Here is a 9930-nt window from a genome sequence, read left to right as displayed (position 1 = left end):
ACTGCACTGGTAAAATCAGTTTAGGTCAATCATACATCCAGGAGCTCAGCAGAGCTTGCAGTCTTCCTGTGCAAACCTAAAGTTTCACAGTTTGGATGTTTGAGGTCCTTCCAGCTATGAACAACAGTGAATTTCAGAGGAATGTTTGCATTTCAGTGTGGTGATCTCCCCCAGCATACTCTTCCCTAGAGACAAGTGTGATCTCACCTTAAACCAGTGGGAACACGGTCCCTGATTTCTGCAAGGTCCCCAGCTCTGAGTGACACGTCCATGAAAGTGATAATAACACTTTCTTCCCCTAAACAGGTCCCTTTCTTTGCTGGCTGTCATCACAGGAGGCTGCTGATTCCCTCAGTAGGGAATAATTTCCTTTTCCCCTTTCCTTTCCTTTCCTTTCCTTTCCTTTCCTTTCCTTTCCTTTCCTTTCCTTTCCTTTCCTTTCCTTTCCTTTCCTTTCCTTTCCTTTCCTTTCCTTTCCTTTCCTTTCCTTTCCTTTCCTTTCCTTTCCTTTCCTTTCCTTTCCTTTCCTTTTTCCTTTCCTTTCCTTTTTCCTTCCCTTCCCTTCCCTTCCCTTCCCTTCCCTTCCCTTCCCTTCCCTTCCCTTCCCTTCCCTTCCCTTCCCTTCCCTTCCCTTCCCTTCCCTTCCCTTCCCTTCCCTTCCCTTCCCTTCCCTTCCCTTCCCTTCCCTTCCCTTCCCTTCCCTTCCTCCCTTGAAATCTAATCCAACTTAACAATGAATTTTCTGTTTTTACTTTTATTAACTGCTACATTGATCACCAGTCAGACTGAGCTTTTCAAAATGAAATGACCATTCCATGGCAACATCAGCTCTGTGCTTTTGCCTGGGAATATCACACTTCATCATCCAAATGCCATCACTGTTTTTTTTTTTTTGTTTTTACATGCTGTGGAAAGTGCTGGGGAAAGGTTTCTTGCTGGAGGTCTTACTTTGACACCCATCTGAAGGTCAGGTTAAACAAATGCCAAATAGGAACAAGATTTGTCTAATTGGTCCTGCCTTGCAGAGGGAAATAGTCAACCTGACACCTCAAAGTGTCCTGCAGCAGTATTTTTTTTTTCTGGTTTTAAGATTTGATGACATATTAGAGAAGACAGCATAATTACAACTTCAGCTGAGATGTAGTTATAAAATCAACTTACTGTAATTGAGTACAGACACTACAGCAAGAGGTGTATCAGTCTTAAGTAAATATTGTAGCAGTAGAGGGACTTGGAGAATCATTAAATTTCACAGAAAGGCATGAATCTTGAAATTAAAAAAGCAATAAAACTGCTATCAACAGCAGCAGTAACAGCAACAACATGGTTATTAAAAACAATAATTATTTGCCTTGAAAGCCTGTCTAGAAAGCTTGGGAGTGAAATATAACTACCTGCTTCTTTTGTTCATTCTGTATGCAGGAAAGAAAATGGTGTTTCCTCAGAGATCTGAAAATATAACTTTTGTTTTGTAGGTGTTTTTGTTGCAGGGATGGTTGACTACATGTTGGTGTCTTACATAACTGCTTGATTGTGTCACCAAATCGGATCAAGTATCAACAAATCTTTCACAAATGAATTGCACATGAAAAACACTAAAAATGGTCTTCAAAACCTTGGTCTGTGATATCAGAAGCAAGTTGGTTGGCAGGTATTTTTCCCCTCAGGAAATTATATATGGCAACCCCATATTGCAGGTGTTGATCATTAATTTTGAGGAACTCACTTGGAATATCTTGCCAGGGTTTGACTAAAATCGCTTCATATTCTTCAAAAATTAGCTCTTTGCAGAGCTCTGAGTCTTGCCTGAGCTGGGGCAGAAATTTAAAAACCGGTGTCTGACCTTTGCACTACTTTTAAATGACTATGTAATGAGTTAGGGGAAGATACATGGATTTATTTTCACCTCTGGATCCTGAAGAATATCATAAACCATTCAAGTTTTTGCTCTTTTGGTTTTATGTCACCATCAGATTCACCTCAGAATTATTTCCTTTCACAAATCCTTCCCATTCTCTAGTTCACCTTCAGTGAGCTCTTCTGTGGTCCAGCAGGTCCTGTCCACACCCAGCAGTGCCCACTGCTCTGGTGCTTTATTCCCAAGGCTGGCTGGACAGGTCACAACACTGACCACTTGCACTTTTGTCCCACCCACATCCTGGGCTTTAGCAGTGTCATAAGGAGTCAGACCACAGGATTATCATCCCAAGACATTGTAAAATAACAATTTTTCAATGGTTTGATTATTTTTTAAGTCGCTCTACCCCCAGCTGCTTGCCCATAGTTGTGTTTTTGCTTGATGGACAATAGCCAGTCTTGATGAAATTGGAAAAACAATGGAACATAGAAGGAGAAATTTTGTTTTTGCTGTATCCACAAGAAGCATTTAAATAGGATTGATGGGGCGAAACCAAAGAGAGTCATCCAAACTCTTGTTAGCCAATTCTGCGCACTCCTTGCTCACTTTCTCCCATGCACACATCAACAGAATAATGTTGGGTTGTGCACCACCCTGCTTTCACTGAGACAGAGGGGACAGGTGATGACCCCAGTGGCAAATGCTTGGTAGCCAAGCCAGCCCAACAGAGACTAGAGCAGGACTCAGGATGTCAGTGAGAGGTCTGAAAAGTGACAGGACTTGCAAAGCTGGAATTTCAGCTCAGCACAGCCTGTAAATGCAGGGAAAACATCACACGAGGCAGATAAAACACCCAAGGTTTTGTCTGGCAAAGCAGGTGTGTCTGAAGCTCACCCTTTGGAATTTATTTTTTCCCCGCTGTAGAACACCTTCCCCCATCTCCAACAGCTGCTGTGCACCTGGAGAAATTTTATTTTCTGACTCCCTACTCCATGTGCTGCTGTAGCTCTCGTCCTGCCACCATCAGCACCACACCCTCCTTTGCCTGTTAATGAGTTATTTTCATTCCTGTCTTTCACCCTGCTCCATCACTTTCTTAAAATGTCCCTGGATGCTGTTGTGTCTCCTTACCACCCACCACCTTTCTTGTTTCATGTCCTGCTTCTGGGAAGAACTTCAAGATGCATAAACCCAAACTATTCAGCTTCTATGGAGTGCTGAGCCAGGGAAGTCGTGTTGTACCTCTGGAAGTCTGGGGGCTCAATGAAAGCAAAACTGTTTCCAGGCAGCTTGGACATACAGATGCATCAAAGCCCTGTCAAACAAAAATTTAAAAAAAAAAAAACAAACAAAACAGCCTGGAAAGATATATGACTTATTGTTACTTTATTAACAACGTGGCTTACAACTGTTTCAAGTAAAAAGGGATTTCATTCTGAATAAAAATTAAAATATAACTCTGAATATAGATTTTCACTTATTTACATGGAAACATATATACAGAATAGAATCTTACAGCAAACTGACAACATGCCCTTCGCCCTGGGAACTTCAAAAAGTAAAAACACCAGCATTGATTGATTTATATGTATATATATATACACATACATATACACGCACATATATATATACATATATATATACACACATATGTATCAACACACCAAAGGGATTATGTACACAAACTTGGAGTCAAAACCTTCAGTACAAACTGGAATGCAGAACAATTCAAAGTTTTCCAACATGCACCACCACGAATGGAGTGTAACTGCTGGCTGTGGAGCCAATTCCTGCTGCTCCAGGAGAGACAGTTCAAGTGCTTGCCTTGTGCTACACAAGGCACATGAGAAGACTCAACTCCCCTCCAAGACTGCATTTGAGATTTCACCTCCCTTGGAATACACAGGACACCCCTGCCTGTGCATGTGAAAGTGTCATGGTACTATTCCCCAGCTGAGTGTTTTCCAAAAAGCAGGTCCCTGAAGGCGAAGGCTGCTGGAACAACTTGGCACATCCTGACCAAGTTTGGCAGAACAGGGACTGGAAAATGGAATGCACACTTTAAAATGTATAAATTGTGGACATTCATATGTCCATAATCTCCAGGGAGGCTGGAGCAACGAGAAGCTGGAGGGGTGCCCTGGGAATGAGCATTCTCATCCTGTCACATCACAACACAGAGCAGAGTGTTCTGGATATCCACAACCTAAACTCAGGGCACTGTCACCTTTTCCTGGGGGAGAGAGCTCAAGTTTTAGCCTGATGTTTCCTGTGGAGGTCTGGAAGGTGCAAGAGGAGAGTATTCAGCCCCCAAACTCCAGAAGACACACAGGAGTTGGGTACAATGAAGAAAGATTGATTTTCCCTCCTATCCAACCAATGAGCCTAGGGATAGCTGAGTCAGACTTCTCTGTCTGGGAAAACAAAATTAGAACCTTTCAGCATTGTAGCTCTTAAGTCTATTGCCAGCTTTTTTCCCTCCTCTCACCTGGCCCCTGCTGGGACTCAAAAACCATCTCTGCTGTGAAAAAGAAAAGCTTTCAGGGATGGTGCTCACAGACCCAGCTGTGCTTCTGTTCTGAGAGGTCACTCTCCACAAAGGCAACTCGAGTCCAGAACTCCAGGCTTCCTCCTCTTGAAACCCTCTCTCCCCTCTCCCACATCCTTGGCAGTGATCAAGACTTACCTTTTTCACTGCAAAAATTAACAAAATAGACTAAAACAAGAGAAAGGCCACAAGTATTTGTAACTATGACCTAGGTTTGTGCAGTTCACGTGTCTTCTCCAAGAAAATTCCTGTCTGTGGCACCAAATCACTGCAAAACCACTCTTATTCTGCAGGACAGTTGACATTTAAAGCACTGCTGGGCTATAAAATTCTCATCTTTGATGACTGGCTCATATTCTGTATGCAGCCATTAACACCACTTACACTTCTTGCTGGAGTATTGTACCAAAGAATAAATGAGACCATTAAAGGCTTCTGCTCCTTTATAGGGAGTTCATGAGCACCTAAGGACACAAGCCCTCTCTTGTGAAGTCTGACAGACTGCAGCTGCATTTCTGCCTGCTAAGAGAAGGAGGCATTTAAATTTTCTGTTAATTAAGTGCAGGCTTCTATGTGAGAGAAAATGGTGAAGGATTGGTCCCACAGCCTCACGTCATGAGGGCCCTAACACTAACCTCAGTTATTTTTGGATCAAATCCTGAGTAAGATTCCTTTAGTTCTGCGTCAGCTGATGTGATAAAGAATATTATTGAGGGGAAAATATACATGCAACCAGATTTTGTAAGAATTTTTACATAAATATACTGTATAAAACATCTCCAAAACACCCAGGATTGTGGGTGAAGGAGTATTTATTGAGTGTATCCAAGTTAACAAGTGTACGGTCACAAGAAAAAAAAAAACAAATCTAATATTCAAGATGTTGCAGATTACAGAAAATATTTCCTGGAGTAAGGAGTCAGCTTTGCAATCCCAAGCAATGGAAAATACAGCGTGACATATCTTAGCACCAAAATGGAGCCCTTGGGACTGTATTTATCCACGCATAATAAAGCTGGTTTTAATGGTGTTCAGTGCAGCATGTTGTTCTCTTTTGGCACTTGAATTTGGAAAGGAGAGGAACACTCCGAGTTCATTGCTCTCCAGATGCACTGCACCAGAAAAGCACAGAGTATTTGAAGTGCCCTGATTGTACAGAGCCTCTGAAACACTGAGATGGCACAGCAGCTCTGCCAAATTCGATTTTGTGCCCTGAAAAGACCAAGGCAGGCTTTAAGGTGCCTCAATGTTGATGATGGCAGCCCAATATTGCCTGGTTTGCCTTCAAAAGGCTGAGATGGGGACACCACACAACTGGGACTGCAACAGGCTGAAGGTTAAAGCCAAGGAATGCTGACTTTGCAGTCTAAGGCAAATTAGCTGTTTGCCCAGAGTAAAATAAAGGAGTTTAGGTGCCCCACTGAGAACCTTTTTAAATCCCAGCAGGCATCCAAATATGCCTGTCAGGATGGGTCAGGCCATCCATCTACTGAGTACTTCACTAAGGGCAGGGTGTGCCTCGATTTTGGTGTTTTCTGAGGGCACACAGCATTTTTAGGAGGTTTCTGCACCCTGCAGGACCAAACTATCAAGGGTTATGGAATATGGATAACACAAAAGAGCTGTAAACCCTGAAATCCTCCTAGAGCTGAGAAGCCTTCGTGCTCTGAGAGGTAGGAAAAGCAAGGATTTAGTCGTGCTGGCAGCTGTGTTTGGGAGCTGAAAAAGGAAGAAAAGCCCTGAAATCAAAGATCATTTTTCTTGAAGAGCATCCATGACAGCAGGAGGAAGGCAGGACAACCAACCCGGAAATCATGGACATTCCTTAAGTTAATGATTTAATCCAATTTCAGAGATGGATGCTTAGGCTCTGAAAAGTGGGAATTGGCTGATTCTGTAAAGGAAAGGGTTGTGGAGGGAGCAGGGACCTGCCCATGGATTTGTTCAGCCTGAGTGAGTGCAAGCTCCAAAGAAGCCAGTGCAGAAAAAGATAAGCACGCTCCATACACTCTTCAGCCCCCTGTTTTTGTTCCAAGAATTCCCATCTTGGGTCCTGTGCCTGGAGAGAGCCCAGTAACACCTGCACAGCAAAGTGTCTGTGTCAGTACTCCGAAGGTCAGCATCCAACAGCCCAGAAAGAACAGCAGAGCTGCTCCCCAGCCCTTGGCAGTGGCCTGGGATAACCATGAGCTCAGAACTTCACAGCAGTGACTTTTTGCAGCTGGTGACACAACAAACTTCAGGCCTGGATGACAAATTCAGAACGGGGAGGGAGATGTGGCTCCTCCACTGTCCTCAGTGCATCTGCGGAACTGCAGCAGCTCTGAATTTAACTTATAATCAACCAGGTCTGGAACAAAAAATCCCACAAAACTTACAGTGGTTTGCACTTCTACACTGCAAAGTTAAGTGGCATTTTACTCCAGCAAGATTGGATTTCCATCATCTCCTTTGAAGTATATTACTCCAAAGCTTTACTGACGTTCCAGAATTGAAATGAAATCCAGGCAAGAGTAATTAGTTCCTTCTGATCTCTGTTCAATCTGAGCATATTGTCCAGTTAAACTCCACACCACTCATTCTCCACTTGTGTAAGAAATGACCCAAGAAGTTCAGCTCCAGCTTTTCTGGAAAGCAACCAATGCAACAGACAACAATACCCAATCCTGTATCCCTTCCCATCCTGCAGACTAAAAACAAACAGCAAAGCATTTAGCATTTACCACCCAAGGTAATTTTAGCATAAAGATTTCAGGTTATCAACTTCTCTGAGAGGACAGAAAGTGATAAATGAGGCAACACTGAAGAACAATAAAGTGAAAGACAAATAGTGAGCAAAGAGAAATCTGCAGAAATAAAAGAGCCGGCGCAAGATAAAATTGAAACTTTTTTTGTTTTTTAATAGTTCGAGTTTCGAGTATGATTTAACTTCCCTGAACAGCCATAAAGATTCTCATGTTTTTAGCTCAATGCTTCCTCCATTCCATGACTGGTCAGCACTAGAGCTAGTTTCTCTTAGAGTCTGTGTGTGTCTGCTCCCCAGTCATGCCTCCACAAGGAATTAGCTGCCATAGGAATATCTACAGTTACAAGGCTGATGCAGACAAAAAATGACATTTTTGCAGTGTATCCCAGAAGGCATGAAATGTCTCTGACAAATCCCAGAGGCCAGAAACTCCAAGAACATCAGAGCAGCAGAAGAAGCTGGATTTGATGAGTGAAGGATCAGTGCTGGGATGCTGTTTAGCAAACAGCCTTTCTGCTTCTCTTCCTTGGAATGTCCTCATGCGCCAGTTCTCCTGACAGAATCGTCCCAGGAGCTGTCTCCTGCTGACAGATGTAACACCAGGACTGGGCTGAAGTGAGGAGGAGCTGGGAGAAGCAGCCTCCCTGATTTTCTCAGCTGTTCTCTCACTTTGCTGGGCACAATCCTTCTGTATTCAGAGACAAAACACTGAAACACTTTCAGGGGACCCTGAGAGGGATCCAGAGTAGTTAACAAATCAGTTGCTGACACATTTCACTGCCACTGTCAGCAGGAAATCCAGTCTAAATCCCAGTTTTTTTAATATCTGCGCCACTACAGAACCCTGTTTCTGCATTTCTGAAGAACAAAACCCCAGCATTTGATGCAGAGGCAACTAATACTGCCTTGAACCCATTAAAACTTGAAGAAAATATTCAGAACAGCAACAGCTGAGAACAGATCCAGGCCTGCTTATCTCCCATGTAAAAACATTTCTGATGAAATCTCAGCATCTGGTCCAGCCTGCAGCAGTTGCACCAATCCCATTCCTCAGTGACAAATCAGGAAACTTGCTGAAAGGCAAGCTAGGAATTCCCATGCATGGCAGAGTCAATGCTTCTTGCCTAAAACACCCTCTGGGCAAGATCTGGATGTATTCCAGGGTATTTATATCTGAAGGTCCTCTCTCTTCTCCAAAGAATTTAAGAAGGAAACCAATGAAGAAGAATGCAGCAGCTGCAGCCTGGTGTTGGTCAGGAGGTTCTTCTGAGCACAGGGGGTCAGCAGGAGTCTCTGGTGCCAGTCTGCTGTCACCATATGGCTCAAAGACAGGCCTTTAAATTGACTTGGATTTAAGAGTTAAGATTTTGACTATGAAAGCCTTCATGTTCCTGTAAAGAATGGAGAATTCTACAGATCCCATCACTGGGATATTCAGCTGATTGTGCAGAGCCAGCATGGCTCAGGATGTGCTGCTGCCCCACCAGGTCTTGTGTCACCCCTGTCAGTCCACTGCAATTTTGTCTAATGTTACAGAGACCATGGGTTGAGTCTCCTTTCTTCAATATCCAGTCAGGAATAATCATTATGTGTCTGGTGTAACACTTTTTCCTTTTGTAAAACCAGAAAGGCAGAAGGAAAAACAAAGGCCCATTGACCAGCAAGATTAAACTTGCAGTTAAACTCCAGGTAATTCTACAAATGATGACTTGCATTTCAATATGAAAGAAGAGTGCCAGAGCTGTCTAAAAGAAAGGTTCATGTCCAGAAATTGTCCTAGACAAACCACGACCACCTGGAAACGTCTGACCCTTCTCCTTAGGAATGTGTCTGCCACTGGTAGGTTTGGTTTGGTGACAAACCACCTGAGCCTTGCTGGCCTTGCACCACTGGGCAATGGGTTGGAGAGGCTCATGAGGAGAGATGCCAGCAGTCTTTCCATGTGCTTTATAAGTACAGAAAAGTTAGTTCCATTTGTAGCTCATTTCTTTTTGTCTTTGTTTTTCTTCCCCCTATGGATTGCTCCCAGTGCTTTCAATTCCAATTGTTCTCAGAAAAGAAAAAGGGTATGGGGGAAGAAAACCCCTTGAACAAGCTGAAGTGGTAAAAAAGACAGGGAACAAGGAGGGGGACAGGAAGGAATGCAGAAGTGCAGTCAGTTGGCATATTGTGCATAGAAAGCAACTTTTACTCTCTCGATCTGGTGGCACAGTTTGATGGCTGGACCCAGCTTCAGCTCCATGCACTCCTGCACCGTGGGCAGTGTCAGCAACAGGAGGGCCTGGCCATCAATGTCCTGGGGAAAGAAACACAGGGAAAATGTTTTTGCTTCTGGACTCTGAAGGGCAGGATGAATAAGCACGTTTGGAGCAACAAGAAGGGCAGCTTGCCCTAAAAATTAAGTTCTTTTATCCTCTGCTTTTTTCTCCCACTTTGACACTGCCCGTATCTCCTTTCCCTGAGATACGACATGATTTTTCAGAAGTTGTCAAGTGTCTCTTCATGGGTTCTCACCTTAACCCCCAGCTTGGGAAAAGCCTCCCAGCTGCTGAAATGAGGGATCACCTAAAGAATCTCTGCAGAATCCACAGAGATCTGATCAGCCCATTTCATGCCTGAGGAACTGCAACAAGGGGTAGGCTGCAGAGAGACACCAGGAGACACAGGAGGGAGCTGAATGGAGAAACCAATGCTGGTCCCACTGCCAAGTCAGACCCTTTCCCTATCTACTCTGACCCACAATTTTCTCAGCACAGGTTTATGTCTGCCTTGCTCCAT

At 43.6% G+C, this 9930-nt stretch overlaps 1 protein-coding gene across 7 annotated transcripts in view; it reads right to left on the bottom strand.

Annotated features, from left to right (window-relative positions):
- Positions 1–3227: 3227 nt before the first annotated feature.
- SFMBT2 (Scm like with four mbt domains 2) overlaps positions 3228–9930 on the bottom strand; it is a 107049-nt gene continuing 100346 nt past the window's right edge. For all 7 annotated transcript variants that reach the window (XM_021530941.3, XM_021530939.4, XM_021530940.4 and 4 more), the window contains one exon: positions 3228–9448. In XM_021530941.3, coding sequence (XP_021386616.1) covers positions 9308–9448 — 141 coding nt within the window. In that variant the 3' untranslated portion in view covers positions 3228–9307. The remainder of the gene's footprint in view (positions 9449–9930) is intronic.

Source organism: Lonchura striata, chromosome 1A, assembly GCF_050655825.1.
Source record: "Lonchura striata isolate lonStrDom1 chromosome 1A, ASM5065582v1, whole genome shotgun sequence".
Taxonomy (NCBI): Eukaryota; Metazoa; Chordata; class Aves; order Passeriformes; family Estrildidae; genus Lonchura; species Lonchura striata.
The sequence above is the reverse complement of the archived record's forward strand: the minus strand, read 5'-3'. Positions and strand labels throughout refer to the sequence as shown.